Consider the following 18,533-nt stretch of genomic DNA (forward strand, 5'->3'; position numbering starts at 1 on the left):
AAACTAATACTATAATACGAACTGAATACACAAAGAAGCAGTGAAACACTGCTTCAGTCAATGCATCTAAGCAATTGGCTAACATTTCTTGGAACCCGTTTTGCCTCATCATCTCTTTCTTCTGAAAGTCATGGAGAAGCGATCCCTTTCATCTTAGGCTGTGTAGTCCTCGAGCAGTTAATAACTTGAGTGAGAACCATCAAGATTTTCCTTCTATTGACTTGCATTCCCGTTAGTTCTTCAATGTGCACGTTAATAACCTCAAATTCCAAACACATAACGCTTTCCGCTAATCTGCACCTGGCTTGCGATTGGGCCAATTTGTGAGTCAGTATGCCTTAAACGGGAATAATGCACCCTAACTGCGCTTTATAGACATTATCGCAAGGCCAGGTCCTTTGCAGCGAGATTGGTCTCCACCTAAAGAGTTTCGGAGGATTTCATTTTCTTCTTGTCTAGCTGCATGCAGCTTAATCTTAAGTTGTTCTCTAGTTCTTTGCTATGATCTCTCTGATTCATATACACCGTTACATTCAGAAGACAGATCATAATCTTCTGCTTGATTGACATGAACATCGGCAGCGTGATTGCTTTGGTGGAAACTCAAGACGTCCATTTGAAAGGGCGTTCAGGGAACTGCCTTTTGAGGTTTCCGCATTGACGACCCACTGATTTTTGGAAATGCCTGTGTCATTGGGAGCTCCCATTTCAGGTATTCCTACTATTCCTCTGAAGAAGATGCATTTATTCTGGTAAGTAGACATCTTCCATGGACACATAAACAAAGATTAGTCACCATGGGTCCATGTGTGCAGTATAGCCTTGGAAATATACGTTTCTTCATTTGATTTTACATTGTCTGTAGGCTTTTTACCAAACTAATACGACAACTGATGTTTGATGTCTCAATTAGGCGAATGGATGCTTTCTAGGTTGTTTTTTCCTGAAAAGTCCGCTTCACGTCTAAACTGCAATAAAATCCGTACCTAAATGACATTATGCAATGCATCTAGGCATTCGTGAGTCTAGAGAGGTAGCCATGTGGTGTACTAGTTAATCAAACGCATTCTCTCTCCAATTGCATGAGTTCGAATTTGAATTGAGGTTCTTTGTCAGATTTGTAGACATTTTCTGGCGGAAGGGACTACATTTTCAACTCTTTCCGGCATATCTTTTTGAAAACTAGAAAGGTGGTACTTCAAAAGATGATTGCCCAAGAACATCGGTTGGTCGCCTCTCTAGCTCAAGTAAGTTGGGCCTTGATGTTAGGCTGATTCATTGAGATAAATGCTCCTGGGAAAACAGAAAATCAGTCTGCCGGAGTTGTGCACTGTCACTTTCTTCACCTCTGTTCCTCAGCTACATAGACTCTTTCACTGTTAGAATGAAATCGACTGTGATTACGGATTCGAAAGGTCCCTCTTGCTCTTAGAGATATTTTATGGTAGTTGATGTTACCCATTTGTATGGGAAAAAACTGCAAGCTGTAACGGAAAAACAAAACGATACATTATCGCCATGTCTAATTGCATATTCTGCTATGACGTTATAGGTAATAGGTCTTTACATGTTACATTATTCGCTTGCAGTAATCTTACGGACATATCACGAACAAGTAAAACTGTAATAGTTAGTATAGGACATTTACGCAGCATATCATATGATAGCTATTCCGATCACTGATGGATACTCTCTCTCTCTCTCTCACATACACACTGTCAAGGAGACCTAAGGATGAATGAAGACCCAAGTACACTTCCAGAAGGTCTTACTCTACCTATCCTCTACCTAATTTTTTTTTTTTTTTTTTTTTTGGTAAAGCCTCTACCTAATTATTGAGCTTCATAGAATTATACAAACCACCTTTTTTTTAAAGCCTTACCTAACTAATCAATTTCATGATAAGAAAGTGGCTAGCCTCCAATCATGAAAAAGCAAACCCTCCACTTGTGTGATCTATTTTTTCTTTTTAATAATATATCCTGTATAACTCAATACAAAACCAAAAGGTCATTCAATCAAGATAAGGCTTCCTTCCTCCATCTTATCGCATAATTAGTCTTTTTGAAATGCTAAGGGATTTCCCTAAGTTTTTGTACCTCATCGATTAATGATATTCACATATTTGCATAAAAAAAAAAAAATTAGGGTAAGCATGATAAGAACAAATTGATTTCCTGCTTCCTCTTGGAACCATGCACACCTGCTTCAACATTAATTCCATTTTGGCCAAAGCCGGGTGACTGACCACTTCACTTACGTTATTGGATGACAAGATAACCATGTCTTCGTAAGAGATTGAATGGCAAGTGTCGAATTGGTGAAATTCTGGCACAAATGAGTGTGTGCATATTGTTCACGTTACTTTTAGATCCGCAAATTCTCATGAGACACATTCGGTTTTAAAATTTGTTTTGAATTTATGTTTGCCTTAGCTGATTAAAGGAAATAGAAAACACGATTCAAGTAGGTTTTCTATTTTGGATTCAAATCTTTCATATATAAGAAGTGAATCTTCTTTGTGAAGAGCATCCTAGAGGCGGTTTCTTCGTGAATTACACCTTTAAGCACTCCAAGATGAACTTTTGTCTGTGATAATCAATTGTTTGACATGCCTGTACCTTACATCTCTAGTGTTTGAAATCGTGACAATCTTGTGTTTAGAATTTGTAAATTCCTTTGGGAGATTATTTCATGAAGAAGTATAAGGGCTAAACATTATTGTGAGGTATTGAATGTAATTGGAAGTTGGAATTACTTGAAGTGTTTGAGTGACTCGGGTATTATTGTAATCCCATTGTGTCGCTTAATTCACAAAGAAATTGGGTGCTTCTCACATTGTGGAGTAGGTCCCATCAATCAAACTACATAAATTCGGCATCCAATTTATATTTTTGTTATATATATTTTATTGTTCGATAGCTTGTTTTTCTCAATAATGGGATTGTATTGGATAAGCATACATTCCTCGGTACAGTATTCACTGTAATGTCAAGACCGAGAAGGCGTATATCTGGAGGGACCTCTTGAGACTCCACTGCTACCTTAGTGGCTTGCCAATCCTCAATCGTTCAGGTCATTGACAAATGTGACGTTAATTATTCTCATCCTTCGATTTATTTTAGTCTCTATCAACTTTTCATAAATGGGTTTGTGCGCACGAAAAACAGGAAGCCTTTGAGATTGGCCCTAGCGGTCAAGCAATAGTTTCGTGTTTGTTGATAAGGCAAACGACGGTAGGTTCGAGTTTGGCTCGTGTCTCACTCAGACCACTAGGGAAAAATATTAGGTCGAGATATATAGAACGCTAGTGATCTCTGAAGTATTCATGGGTTGAGGACTCTTATCAAACAAGACAGTGATTCTCTAAAATGACGTTGAAGCCCAATTGAAAGGGATGCAGCTTGGTAGCTTGTTTGTTTTTGGTACAAAATATTTTTCAGAGTTCCAAAGGCACGCGAAAATACAAATCCATCAAAAATGGTAAGACTTTTGGCGCAACAAGAAGAGGCTAGCCCGTATTATCATGACTTAATTTTGATTCCTCTATTTTAAAGAATACTATTTTTCTGGCCCATATCGCATCTAACATGTTGAGCAAAGGAAGGGAGATAGGTGGTTCAGGGCTTACTATCATAATATTAACGTGGAAACTGATAGGATCTTGCAGTTAAATTAACAATAAAATTGTTAGATAATAATTACACAAGCAAAAACTCAAATCAAATTCCAAAAAATATGATCTTAAGCTCTAATACCAATTGTTGTCGGAAAATATCAAATCTTGTAATTATGTTTAGAGCAAATGTAGAAATTAAGAAGTTTGATGGGAAGAACGACTTCAGGTTGTGGAGCATTAAGGTACATGCATTTTGTTTTTTTGATAACACAATATTTGGCCAAGACATTGGACGGCAAGAATGAGTTGTCTATTTTGATGAAAGAGGCTAATAAGGTCGAGCATAGGGATTGACAACACACGAAGAAGAAGAAAGAGCATAGAGCACTTTTGGCACATGAAAAAAGGTCGAGCTCTTCATCACACAATGATATGTACCGTGAGATTTACATCCAATTGAATAGTTAATTTAAGTGTGAGAAACACTCAAATATGTAAATAATTGTAACTATAAAACTTCGATTATTAGTAGATTATTTGTTGCCAACTTTTCTTTTTAAAATAAGTACCAACACTCGAATCAAATCACATAAACCTCTTGTATCTTTATTGTTCAATATTTATTTTTCTGACGATTTCGTATTAATTTAATTATAAGATCCGGTTTTTTCCTGCATTAATCTTAAAACACATACTTCGTTTACCGAACAAATGTAATTTAGCATGACGACCTATGAAAAATGCCTTGGTAGGCAAATACGAGATCACATCAACATCAAGACGAAATTGACTCTTCCTTTTATATTTTAACTACTTAAAGCACACGGCTCTCCAGTCAGTGATGGGTCAGTTCTCAAGTGAAGCTTTTAAGAGTCGAGAGCATTCTCCAAACTGTAATTTTCTAGAGTCTGATATTTGTAGAACAAAAATGGAGCAACATCGAGAATCTCTCAACAGCTAAAGTATTGGACCCAATTGGACCCAAAAAAAGGTATAGGACCCAAGAAATAAAAGGGGAGGAAAGCGTACTTTTCACCAATAGACGGTAATTAAAGGATGATGCTAATCGAATCTACCATCAAAATCCAGAAAAATTCACTGGCCCACCCGGGAGAGGAAAGAAAAGGTACACTTTCCAGTGATTGATTTTCACTAACACGTCAGAATCGGAAAAAGAAGCCTACCAAAAGTTGACCTCGATTCTTCCTTTAAAAATTCCAGGTGTGCCGACATAATCTGTCGGCACATGTTTACTGTTGTTGCTGGTTCAATCTTTTTGGCTAGCAGAAAGTGAGGCGGGTGAGTACTGCACAAGAGCAAGAGAAAACCGGTGGGCAATCTGTTGGAAGCCATATCATAAAAGCCTGGAGCTTGAAAGGGATTGCAGGAGCAAGAACCTGGAAAAACATAATCAGCACATGGCTTTACGCTGTGTCTGGTCCGCAGCCAGAGCTACTTTACGGATTGCCGAGGCCACAGTGACCAGAATTTGATCGCTATCCTCCTTCAGGATGATACACCCGGCTTACAAGTTCTTGGAGATGGAAAATGGGTTGCTGTCAATCCCATTCCCAGCACTTTCGTTCCAACATAGTAAAAGAAAAGTAAAAGGATGAGGTGGAAGTTGCACATTTTTTTACTCAAGCTAGAGATCAAAAGTGTACATTTAATTGAAGAAAATAACAATACATAATCACAGTCGATGGATCGGTTCCATCTTTTTGTCAAATCTTCATACAAGTACTAGACCACGCTTTAGAGCCGTGGCGAACTGCGACACGGCAAAAATATCCATCCCGAAATTTCATTGCCCATCTCCAAAAGCACTTATTAGACCTACTCGGGACTTGATTGATTATGAACGTCCTGCTATCAACAGGACCTTTACATACGAAGATTACTATCACAAATTCTGGGATGGGGGGCTTAGGTCTGAGCATTGCTCAGACATGTTCAAGACACCCTCAGCTTAGCGTTTATTTAAAGCTTCCATATGATTCGAAATCTGGTACTGGATTTAAGATGAAACTGAGAATATGTATCTATTTCTTTACCGGTTATTTTTTTTGGTCAAAAAAAGAGTTTCATCCTTAATGAAATATTTGATGGATACACCAATTGAATTTCAGAGTATAATAAATCCAAGATGGCTTGAGGAGGGTCGGAAACCCAATTATAAGGGAAAATATTTTAGATTTGGACTTTGACCATCCAATCTTACCTTATTTTGGGTCTGCAAGCAATGGACCAGCCAAAGGCCTTTAAAGCTGACAAGGACCTAGTGACATTCCTCGATTTACCCATTGTTTGAAAGAATTTTAAGTGGGCGAAGAAAATGGTAGTAAAGAAATAAAGATAAAGATAATTGAGATAGAAAGATAAAAAAAAATAAAAATAAAGAAAACAGTTTGTTTTTGTTGTTTGGAATGGGAGGAAAGCGAAGTGTAAACAAATGATTGAGATCTGAAATGTATTGTTTGGAAAGACATGGAAAATGAAGGGAAAAAAACGAATTTTACGTGAAGGTACCATTTTTCCCTCAAAGAAGGGTAAATTTGAGATTGTACACATCAATGACAATAAAATAGATTGTACTTTTCATGTGGAAATCAATGAAAACCACTTGGTTTCCGACGAAAAATAAGCATGGACACGTAAATTCACACTTTGAACTCGTTGACAGTAAAAATTTCCAAATTTCTAAGTAAAAATTTCCAAATTTTAATTGTCAACTCATATTTAAAAAAATTGAACAAGACAAAATTGACAAAAATTTTGTTAAGTCTTTTTGGTAGCTATAGATAATCAACAAAGGTGATGAGAAGTTGCTATCAAGCTAAGAAAATTATTTAGTGTTGAGTCACGAAATGCCAATAAATGATACTCGATTCAATTAACAGAAAAACTAAAATTGAAGTGAGGATGGATAAATCAATAAAAAGATAAGTGTCCAAGTCATGGACCCAAAAATTTCGACTCCAATCATAACGACCCATTCAATGATGAAGCCAACACGATCACCGTTATATAGAGCCGAAAATCCAAAAGCCCCAAATAATGATAATGATCGAGAAATATAGGCTATTATAAGGGCAGGAAAAGAAGTGACAGGCTGCAGAAGAAACTAGCAACCTTGGGGGTTTTCCCATAATTAGTTAATTTTCCGAGGATTTATTATTACTCAAATGAACCAAAACGAAGTAATTTAAGGATTTGCTCAAATTCGATATTACCAAAACATTAGAGTTTTTCATTTAATATTACTTTCTCGGACAGATTTATAGACAGCGGCTGAAGATGAAATTACTGCCCACCTCGAGATATTTAAGTTTTGATCTCATTCGTCGACATTGATCAATTTTTATCGCGGCTAGGCATCGAAAGGCGAAACGAATTGTCCTCTGTCACTCCTGTCGCTTTCCATATTTTCGTCCTCGAAACTCGATATGGAGAAGATCGCCATCTCAATGCGTACGAAAGAAGCTAATGACGGGCAAAGTCCTCGTTGGCGTGGTTAAGTACAGCTCTTGCCAGGGCAATTTACAAGCTGACGTCGGCGACCCCCACGTAAGCAAGATCACGTCATCGTCCTTTTTTAGGTCAATGATTAATGGTGAGAATGAGAACGGACGAATAGTTCTCTCGCTTCCCTTTCAAACCACGCCTAACTGCATCGAGAGCTCATCTTCACGTTGGCTGACATAGGGCTGGTGACATCTTCACTTACGTAGGCTCATCTCCTGCACTATCAACCTTCTAGTCGTTTTGGACGGGAGTACACGGATTTGCCGGAATGGGTCATGTTTGTCTCTATAAATGCAGACTCCCACAAGTTCTGTGTCCAGCAAAAAAATATATCATTTGCAGCGCTGAGCAGTATGGCTACGGCTGCCACTAAGCTCTTGCTCATCGACCGTGTGCCCGGCATCAACCGCGTGCCCAACAGTTACATCCGGCCCGAGGCTGACCGCCCTAACCTCACTGAGGTCGAGGCCTCAGATGCCTCCACCATCCCACTCATTGATCTCCAAGGCCTCTTTGGTCCCAACCGTGATGATATTATCATACAGATTGGTAAAGCATGTCAACGAGATGGTTTCTTTCAGGTACGACATAAGAATATTACACTGCGGGTTAGCTAAAAAATGCTAATTAAGCAAAAGGATATCAGTTAAAACTTGATGGATGCGATCATCCCATAATGAGTTTTTGCTCTGTCTCATGTGGTTCTGCTCATTATTTTCTTTGGCAGATCAAGAACCATGGGATACCGGAAGAGGTGGTGCAGGCCATCATGAACATAGCGGGGGAATTTTTCCGGTTGCCGGAGAGCGAGAGGCTGAAGAATTACTCTGATGACCCGTCCAAATCGACCAGGCTTTCGACTAGCTTTAATATCAAGACCGAGAAGGTGTCTAACTGGAGGGACTTCTTGAGACTCCATTGCTACCCTCTTGAAGAATACATGCATGAGTGGCCAACCAATCCTCCATCGTTCAGGTAATAAACAAAGCTTATTCTCATCATGTGATTTATTTATCTTTGACTCAAATATTCGACATTAATTAATTTTTTATTTTAATATATCTTTCCGATTAGAATGGTTCAGTGGTTACGGAACGAATTTGTGTATCCTTAGAAAATCCACAACGGATTTGATTATCACTATCATCACAAGTAAACAATTTCTATTTGGATCATCCATTCAAATTATGACTCAATCTTATTTGATCCACAAGATTTATGGCTATTTTATAAGCCCGAGATTTTTACCGTATCAAGTGGAGCTTCCTTCTAAATAGATGCGCCTGAGTTTCGTGACATTCAAACTATTGAAAATTCCTATTGAACATGAGGATTTCACAAGCTTTCACCAGTGAAGTTTGGAAAATTAAAAGCTTGATCACTCTAAAGTCTGATATTAGCTAAACAAAAAGATTGAAAGATAAGAATCTCTCAACGGAAGAAATGTAGGACCCAAGAAAATAAGGGGAAGAGCCTAATTTTCACTAATAGACAATACTGATCCACGTGGAATGTCAGCCACTCAAGAAAAAGAAAGTGGTACTTTCCAGTGATTTATTATGACTACCACGTTGCGGAAGTTAGAAAGAGCATGTCTAAAAGTTCTCGATTTTTCGCCAAACTTCAAGTGTCGCTTCTGGCACACTTTAACTGCATTACCGGTTAAATATTCTTGACTAGCAGGAAGGAGGTGGGAGAGTATTGCACAAGAGTAAGAGAACTGGCGCTCAAACTGTTGGAAGCCATATCAGAAAGCCTGGGGCTTGAAAGGGAATACATAAGCAAGAACTTGGGCAAGCATGGTCAGCACATGGCTATGAACTACTATCCGCCGTGCCCACAGCCCGAGCTCACCTACGGGTTGCCGGGCCACACTGACCAGAACTTAATCACCATCCTACTTCAGGACGAGGTGCCCGGGTTACAAGTCCTTAGGGATGGAAAATGGATTGTTGTCGATCCCATCCCCAACACCTTCATTGTCAACATAGGAGATCAAATGCAGGTACTTTGGCTACACTCTTTTGAAACATGTCCAGGATGAGACTCTAAAGCTAATGAGGAGAATTTGGTACAACATATCATAAAAACAGGAAGGAGCGACTTTTTTTTTAGCTTAGTGAGAGAAACAAAAATTGCATGATTGTTCTGGCTGATGAAGATTGATTCCATCTTTTTGCACAAGTTCATCATTTGTTTTTTCAACGAGCCTTGGAACTGGACATGATTTTTATCGATTCGGGTCATTAGCAATGACAAGTACAAGAGCATACTTCACAGAGCAAAGTGGTGAACTGTGACAGGGAGAGAATCTCCATTCCAACCTTTTATTGCCCATCACCAGAAGCCCTAATTGGACCTGCTCAAGGCTTGATTGACCACGACAATCCTGGGGTTTACAGGAGCTTCACTTATGAAGAATATTACCACAAGTTCTGGAACAGAGGACTCAGGATCGAATGTTGCTTGGACATGTTCAAGATACCCTCGGCTTAGAATTTATTCTAAACTTCGGTCTTGCAGTTTTAGTGCTGATGTGGAGAAAATGAGGTTGTTCCATATATCACACCCTCCTCCGCCACACCCCCCCCGGGTCATCCTCCTCTCTCTCCTTCTCTGAACCTTTCTTCATCTCTTTCACTTCTGATGGGGAAGGATTCGACCTAAATCTCTCTCCCTTCTCCTAGTTCCTTTTCCTTTTATTTTCTTTTGTTTCTTTTACTCTTTGATTTTTTTGATTTAGATTTAGATCTTGTAGTTTTGCTCTTCCAATCTTAAATCTGGAGCTTTTCTCTCCAATCTAAATCTAAATTTTGGAGTTTTAATGAGTAAATACTCCGCCTTCCGTTTTAATGGTGTTTACAGCAGTTTAGATGTCAATTCTATGATCATCAACCCATTTTCATTTAGAGTTTTGGCACTTCTCATTGGCTTAAGAGCCCGCTCTCACGGGTGTCACGGGTGTCAAATTGAGTTTTTCCAACATGTTTATGATGTCCCCATATGGTGATGGTGTTAAGAACACCAAACCTAGGCGCACACCGCTGAAAGGCAAAGTTGTAATTACAAATGAAGATCCAAACATGTGCTTGTCACTAATGGTGCTATGAGATTCAGTGATTGGCCATCAATCCTTTTGTTTAGAAGCAATCTCAAATCTGTTATTGAAAGACAAGTCTGTGATTATCTCTAATAATCATGCTCTAATGAAACGCCTATTTATGGTTTTTTTTGTTTGTTTTAGAGTCTATGAACTTGCTATGTTACTTGACTTTTAAGGTTCCCTTTCATGTATTATTTTGATAATGAATGGAAATTTCTTATTGACCCAAAAAAAAAGAAATCTTATTGATATCAAACAACATGGATATACAACCTCTGATTCACAACGCAATTGGAAATTTTCAGTTCTTTTCCTACTTTAATAACTCGATTTAATAGACACGCAACCTCTATTACTTGATTTACATCAACGACATCAAAATATATGGAGAAACATAAGTCCAGAAAGTATTTTCATATTATTTTCTTTTACAAATGGATTTCCATTATTAAGTAATTGAATATTGACTGATTAAATCAAATGGCACGGAGACATTTTATATCTTCAACGAAAATATTCATCTCTACGTATGTAATGATGATTGGTTAATGAAATGCCGTTGGTCTCGATTAATGTCATTGCTGTCCTATCTCAGATTTCTCAGTATTGCTAAAATTCCATTTTCATACCAGCACTCTTTGCTTCGGCCAACCAAAAGAACAAATTGATCTTCTCTTTTGACTGATCTTGACCTCGAGAAACCTACCAATTTTGCTGTCATTTAACTGCATCTATTGGTCCAATTTTAGCGTCCAGTCATAAGTTTACATGTATCTGTAAGTCAATCTTCAAGAAAACCGACAAATGAAGGGAGGTAAAAAAAAGAGGCAGGTAAATATTTCAAGATAAATGTACATTGATCACCAAAATGGCAAGCGTAGTATTAACGAGATACCTTGTATTTTACAAGATTGCGAGTTCAATTCTTACCGTAAGCGAATTTCTGAATAACTTGTATTATACCTACCTAGTTACAGCGTATTTTGTATAGATATACATCTCAACAGATAGAATTTTGGTGGGATGTAGTGAGCTTACCGAGTGGTCTGAAACCGAAGAATCCGCGCAAGGTATAGGACCCTTATGATAGCCCAAAGGAGGTCGCTAGTGAGCTAACCGCCCCTCCATTTTTATTTTTTTTAAGAAAAGAAAAGTTTAATTTGACTTTTTCTTTTTCTTTTTTCTGCTTGTCATACATGCATGACTCATGAGTATTTTGTTTGTACATATCAAAAAGTTAGAAAGATATAGAATTTTCATAATAATCTAAGGGTACAAGTGTAGAGACTCAGTTATCTATCATGTAACTCTCTGAAAGTCCATGAACCGGTTGAGGTCAACCCTTTAACATGTGCGTGTGGTCTTAATCGAGAGTAGCTTTTCATGCAATCGGTGCTTTCAAATAATTGGCCTCAAGGAGTAGGTCCCTTATCTCTTCAGGAACAGTGTCGGCCACATTCTCTTCTGCGGTCAGAAAGGCACGGCACATGGGTTCCTAGCACTTTGGTCCCCGCTGAGCTGTAATGTCGACAGCATCATAATTGAATCATCCAAAGATCCAGCCGAGGAAGGGACCATTTCTCTCCACGCTCCCATCTTTACGGAGCTCCGATCGCTTTCGAGTCGATAGCTCATGTCTTGCCCGTCAAGTGCCCTCGTTCTTCTTCCGCTCTTTCGGCCTGTTTTGATCCTCATTTTCAAAGGCGTACGCATGCAGGCGTGCGCTTTTATATACATTGTGATTAAGCGATTTAGGCATTTTTTTTTTTTAATCTTTCTTCAAAGTGTAGAACTATGCGAACACACTTGTGTTTAAATTTTTCACTGTGGATAATTATACATTTTCAGCTATTAAGTGCCCTCCCCCATTCCCCATCCACTACCCACATAATTCTTCTAAATTTAATAAGTTGGGACCACTACAGGATGAAGAAATCGATTCGGGCCTTCTAGAAAATAGTGAGATTCGAGTTTCTGATGTTCAGTCCCAAAGAGTAAAGGGGCAGATTATCGACACTTAATTGCTGAGGGTCAATCTCCATCCCAATTTGTTTCAAATGACCCTTGTCCTAATGCTTAATTGGATCTCCGCTAACAGCAGTGTCGGGGCAACCCATGAGATGTGAAATGAAAGCTGTTAGGCCCACCGTTGCCTACATGGCAACAGTTCTGGAGTAACAGACAACCGAGGTACTCGAGCTCACTGGGCAACGCAAACAAAAGACCTGAAGACGAGAGGATGACCATGGAGTTGTTCATGTGACAAATTGTGACGAACGCCCGGGAGTATATCTGGATTTCTGCCCCCCCAAAAAATGGACTTTCTATGTCAAGCTGGCCAGCTTCGAGTCTCGGACAAGAGAGAATTGGGGCCGTCGGTCCGGTGAGAAGAGTGACCGGTGTCGATGATCGACTTACATTAAAAGTTTTCCCACCGCCTCTCAGCATGAGCAACGCGGTAGGGCAAAAGATGACGAGGATGCAATGTTAGTGGAATTTCAGTATTTCCGCAATGAAAATTTTCATAAGGAAAGGCTATTACAACTTTCTGCATCTCCCAAGTATACAGTAAGGCTATTACGACTTTCTTGCTACTCTAGTCTCTCACAAAGGGGTGCATTGGCATTCAGGAATCACAGAATAAGTTTCACACTGCCGGCTTAACTCATGAGAGAGACATTTGCCACCTTCGCAGGATGGATCCTTTGCCATTGCTCCTGCATACTTAGCGCAAGAGAATGTGGTGGAAAGGGAATTAATGGAGGAATGAATGCGAAATGAGGAACCGGAGGAATACTAACGAAATGAGGCATGGAAATGTATGAGCTAGTGTGCAGAAATTTTGTGGCAATCCAAATTCATTTGACTCCAATGTCGAATATGCACCCCAAAAGGAAAAATGACTAATACGATCCATTCCATTTAGGATGCTCACTCCGTTGTTAAATATTCTACCTAGCGAGAGAAAAAGAGTCCAGGCTGCAATCGCAATTCGCATCCCAGCGCTGATTCAGCATATGCTAAACATCTACTCGAGATCAATTAACACAGGCAAATATAAAAGCATGGGTAGCATGTCCAAAAGTTGCGAACAAGGGCCGTGCACACTGCCTTTTATACATGGTGAAAGGTTTCATGTCCACTGGACAATTAAGAGATGAAATTTAACCTCAGTGTTGATCCAGCTGGCTTCTCAAGGAAACATAGTGTAGTGCTCATCATCTTTGTGATCGAGAAAAGTTGAATCACCAGATCCTTCAAACATCTCCACATATATTCAGTGCATCGATGCCTAACTACAGATGGGCCATCTCACTAGCTCAACATCTACTCACGCTCTATCTGAATAGTGACATGGCTGATGTTATATTCTCTTCTGATGAAGTCAACAACCTTGTTCAGCACCATGTCCGCATTGGCTTCACGCTTTATTTTAACATGGCAAGCCAGCAAGACTTTCCCGACTGTTATTGCCCAGATGTGCAACTCATGCACTGCAATCACATCATCCATCTCACACAGACCCTGTGACAGCCTCGTGGCATCAATCTCCCTCGGTGTGCTCTCCATGAGAACCTCCAAAATATTCCGAAGCATTCTTATTGTAGTGCCCAGCACAATCACTGAGAATATTAGGGTACATATCAAATCAATGATCTTCCACTCGGGCTTATACCATATGATCGCTCCACCAATCATCACACCAACACTCTGAATCGAATCTCCTAGCACATGAAGATAAGCACCCTGTACATTAATATTCCATTGCTTCTTCTGTTTCGGCCCACTCTCTTTCTCGTTATTGATATCACAGCAAGCCTTGACCAATGGCTCTGTAAGATCTGTTTCATGGCCATGATGATGATCATGCTCATGATGATGTTCCAGAAATTCTTTATCATGATGGTGGTGATGTGCATCAGCTGTGACTTGGGGTTTTGGGTTATGTCCAGCATGATCCTCGTCATTATGGTCATGGCTTCCATGGTCATGACCATCTCCACTATGCCAGTGATCGTGATCATGGCCTTGACTGTGACCGTGACCATGTTCGTGACCATGGCCGTGACTGTGACCGTGACCGTGACCGTGACCATGACCATGGTCGTGACCGTGGCCATGACCCAGCAAGAGTGCCATGGCAATATTAACCACTAAACCAAAGGCAGAAACAAGAAACATTAGAAAACCCCGAACTTCACCTGTATCATGGATCAGCCTTTCGATGGCTTCATATACGAGAATCCCAGCAAGAAGCCATATCATTTGAATAGACACGAGAGCACCAAGAATCTCAATCCTGAAGAAACCATAGGATTGGCGAGGTGTTGCCTCCCATCCTGAAGCCCACAGAGAGAATAAGGATATAGCAAATGCAGCAACGTCTGACAATAGATGAGCTGCATCTGTTAGAATTGCTAGACTGTTTGCTTTGATGCCTCCAACAACCTCTACAGCCATGAATACTATGCAGAGGACAACTGCCACCAAAAGTTTCCTCATAGATGCTGACCGCTCCTTTTCATCTTGAGAACTGGCACTAGAATCTTTAAATCCACAGGGTGCCTCACCACAAATTTTCATCCTGCCTGCGCCTGTTTCTGCTGGCACTTCCCCACAAACTTCAATTATATGTCCACTTTCACCACTCCGAGCTTCCATCTGAAAACAATCCCAGAATAACATGTCAAAGGATTTAATGCAAATGCCAAGTATTTCATATAACATATATACCCACTTTACATTAAAACAAGAGTAATCTAGAAGAATCTCTAGATAAAAAATACACACATGAAGAACAGATTAGCATAAGAAAATGTGATGTCAAACAGTTGAATATTAAAATATGCAGCTTGCAGAATCATTTGATTGTGACGTGCCAAATTATAAGCCCCATGCCACATAGAATCAAAGAAGAAACTTACACTTCAAAGGCTGGATCACTCTATGCTAAAAGCAGAGAATAAAAGAAAGAAAAAGGAAAAAAGTAGTTTACCCTAAAATTCCAGTCTAATACCAAAAAGACAAGTATCTTATGGAAACATATCGTTTGAATTTTCTCTACTTCATATTCCAGTACTTCAATCTGTGAATAGCACTGAGTCTAATCTTTAAAGGTATCACAATTTAATACCTCAGCAATCTTTTTTTGGTAGATGCAAGATTCCCAAAAGACAGATTCCAAAGTACACCTTCATATCCATAACAAAAAAAAGCCTCAAATGCCTCTCAATGAACATTTAGAATTCTAGTTACTTCAAAGTTCAAACCAAAGCCATTGAACATACCATCATGACTGTAAACTAATGCACTTTAAATGAGTATCTAAATCTACGTATAGAATTTTCAACACATATGTCAATGGCCCAAACATCGCCTCCTATCTGAATTACTCACCTTTTGACTGATATACAAACCCAACTGGAAAGCATATTAATTTCCAGATAACTGGGACAATTCTGCATGTGGTCTCTAAAGCATATACCATAATGCAGCAAGATCCTCATCTAGTGTCCATTCTTTGGAAGCATGACATGTAAATTCCTAATTGATGCTAGTGATGCAACTACTGTTGGCCAAACCACAGCCTGCAACTATTAATGTAATGATGAAACTAGCTTGAGGAACAGTATTCACTAATGCCGAATTATTATTATCTTTCTTTTTGCTAACCTATAAGTTCCTTGATTACCATGATGCAAAAATTAGTAGCACTCCATAAAATTAACTGGTGAGTGTGCAACTGAATGAAAAGTAAACAGGAATTTTATTCAAACCAAAAATTGTTAAGCTTGGAATCTTACCAATGTCTTGACACACATATGGATTGTGTGACTAATTAATACCATAAAATTCTGAAAACTTACAGCTATACCAAAATGTCATAAATGAGTGCAAAACTGGGGTTCCCACTCCAGACACTTTTCTCCCCATCCCTCTCAAGCATATACAATGCCGCATCCTTTTCACATCTATATCAGAGGAGACTCTAAAATCTAGAAAACGATAATCGAACTCTATATACTAATCCCATACATGACAATTAAACACTATCCAAGATTCTCCAGCGTCCATGTTTCAGACTAATCAGACTTCGGATTGGGACATTTGGAACTAAATAAGATTGTAACTCACATCCTTATAAATAGTTTGAAAGCCAGAAATATCTGAGACTTGCAAAGATTCAGTAACTATGAGTTTTGAGCAGATGTAATTAGTTTGACTCAAGCCATAACTGATAGAGCATGGTGCGAAATCTACTATCCCATGGACCATGCCCATGACTGGGTCGCTTTCAGAAGTTTTGTCCACTTTTCACTATTTTTTAATCCTCCTGGCTCTTTTCAATCATCATCCATTTATGCTGTCATTATGCTAAGCATCAAAGCAGAAGTTCATCAAATGTTATGCATTAAAGTAGAATAAAAAACTCAGAGCAGCCAAACTCTGAAAAGCAAGGACACTTTGCTCAAAATACATTGAATCCAGCATAGTCAACTCCATGGGTCACCCTAATAGATATCAAAAAAAGCACAAGCGACACAGAAAATAACTGGCGTTATCAACCATCCAAGCAACAATCGCCACTGAAATTCAACGTGCCATCACAAATTTTGGATCCACTCTGTTTCAAGTAGAAGAAAACACCACTCAAGCATGTAAACCAAGCAAAAATATCGCAATCATAGAAACCTATCCACTCCGGCAAATCGAATGCACTCCTCAATGACTTCCACCGCATATACAAACACTGAAACCTAAAATTATGCAAGGAAAACCCAAAAAACCAGGCATGTGGAGCAAATTGACAGTAAAAGAAAAAAAACAACAACAACACAGAGCAAAGAACTTTCACAAGGTCCAACGAACAAAACAACCGCAGAAACAAACCTCGAACATACGAATTCTCAATTGCTGAATCTCTATCAAGCGTGCGCGTAAACACAACAGACGAAAACATCAACAAAAAAAAAAAAAAAAAAAAAACCCATGTCCGCAACCAGGAAAATACAACACCCCTCGCAAAACTCGACGCAAGCAAGTCTCCAGAGACAGATACAGAGAATCGCGCGACGCATCAGCCATGCAAAGCCCAGAAACTCGCACTGAACCTACCACAACCAAAACCCATCTCGCAAAACACCCACAGACACGCCCTGCGCACCCCCGAAAAGTCCAAAGCCCCTCCTCCTCCCGCTACAGATCGACATAATCTCTCAGACCGCATTCGCAAAACAACCCATCGATCGAATTCCCACGAACAAAAGAAGAACCCGACGAGAATCAAACGACGACTAGAACACGCAGAGAGGACTTCACGAGAAGCCATCGAAGGAAGCGATCGACTTTACCCTGGCGATGTCAGGCGAGCGAGCAACTGCCGTCTCCTCAAATTCCCACGGCGGTTCAACTCCTTTATATACATGCGGACAAAAACCATCCCACTGGCCATGTGTCCCAGTTTTTTTTTTTTTTTTTTTTTTTTGTCTTTGTATGTCTAATGATTCACTATTTATTGATGCTGAGACAAAAGGTGTGGCCCCAAAAACCAAATCAATTAATGAAGATGCGAAAAAAAATGTATTTTTTTAATGATTCAATCAATTCAGGGTTGGAATAAGTCTAAGAGAAAATTATACAAATAGTAACTTTGCTGTGACAAAAAATATGGCATGTGTGCAATTTAGTCCTTACACTAGATAATCTAGGGACTAGATTGAAATCAAGGATATAATAATTTAGGTATTAAATTGAGTATTAATTAAAATTTTATGGATTTTATTTAAAAAATTAAAATTTTATGAATTATATTAGATATTAGATAAAATTCATTAGTATATGTGTGATTATCCAAAGTCTGACGATGGAGATTTTGTTTGGTGGTCATTGAATGGCCACGAAAATGCCTTAAGATAGTACCTTCTTTTATTAGTTTTGCAGCGTCAGACTTCGTTGTCCTGCTTTTGTTTTGGTTTTTTTCTTCTTGGGCGGATATCGATTGGATATTCTCAATCCGCCATCATACATTGCCTTTCCTTTTTTAGAAAAAGGCTTTTGTACTTTTGGTAAAAAAAAAATTAGGGAGAAAAAAAAATGATTAGGTGCAATGTTTGCGTATCATGCAAAACTGGGGACCAAAAGATTCCAGAAAATAAAATAAATATTACATTTGTCGATGGTGCAATTAAGGGGGCGGATGAGTCATCTTGAGAGGGTGGATGAGTCATCTTGAGAGGGTGGATGAGTCATATACTTATCTTTAAATTGTAATGTTTAATGGGAAAA

General features: G+C 39.0%; 2 protein-coding genes across 3 annotated transcripts; one reads left to right on the forward strand and one right to left on the reverse strand.

The window, feature by feature from the left end:
- Nucleotides 1-7,480: 7,480 nt before the first annotated feature.
- Nucleotides 7,481-9,808, forward strand: LOC104428363 (protein DMR6-LIKE OXYGENASE 2). The gene is given in 5 exon segments (XM_039311277.1): nucleotides 7,481-7,725; nucleotides 7,872-8,119; nucleotides 8,828-9,157; nucleotides 9,395-9,428; nucleotides 9,431-9,808. Coding segments are annotated over 5 exon segments (1,050 nt in total). The 5' UTR covers nucleotides 7,481-7,497; the 3' UTR covers nucleotides 9,641-9,808.
- Nucleotides 9,809-13,065: 3,257 nt separating this feature from the next.
- On the reverse strand, nucleotides 13,066-17,702 carry LOC104441588 (metal tolerance protein 1). Of its 2 annotated transcripts, none has more exons than XM_010054738.3 (2): nucleotides 17,600-17,702; nucleotides 13,066-14,909 (listed from the first exon to the last, which is right to left on the reverse strand). In XM_010054738.3, exon 2 carries the CDS (start codon nucleotides 14,907-14,909, stop codon nucleotides 13,575-13,577), a length of 1,335 nt encoding a protein of 444 aa, XP_010053040.2. In that variant the 5' UTR covers nucleotides 17,600-17,702; the 3' UTR covers nucleotides 13,066-13,574. The 2 variants fall into 2 exon arrangements, with proteins under 2 accessions (XP_010053040.2, XP_018727752.2); XM_018872207.2 differs by lacking the exon at nucleotides 17,600-17,702 and adding an exon at nucleotides 15,382-17,579.
- Nucleotides 17,703-18,533: the final 831 nt, after the last annotated feature.

This window comes from Eucalyptus grandis, chromosome 4 (assembly GCF_016545825.1).
Source record: "Eucalyptus grandis isolate ANBG69807.140 chromosome 4, ASM1654582v1, whole genome shotgun sequence".
NCBI classification, from domain to species: Eukaryota; Viridiplantae; Streptophyta; class Magnoliopsida; order Myrtales; family Myrtaceae; genus Eucalyptus; species Eucalyptus grandis.

What these genes read in the sequence shown, in the direction of transcription:
- LOC104441588 (XM_010054738.3), bottom strand. Translation starts at nt 14,909, where the DNA reads ATGGAAGCTCGGAGTGGTGAAAGTGGACATATAATTGAAGTTTGTGGG.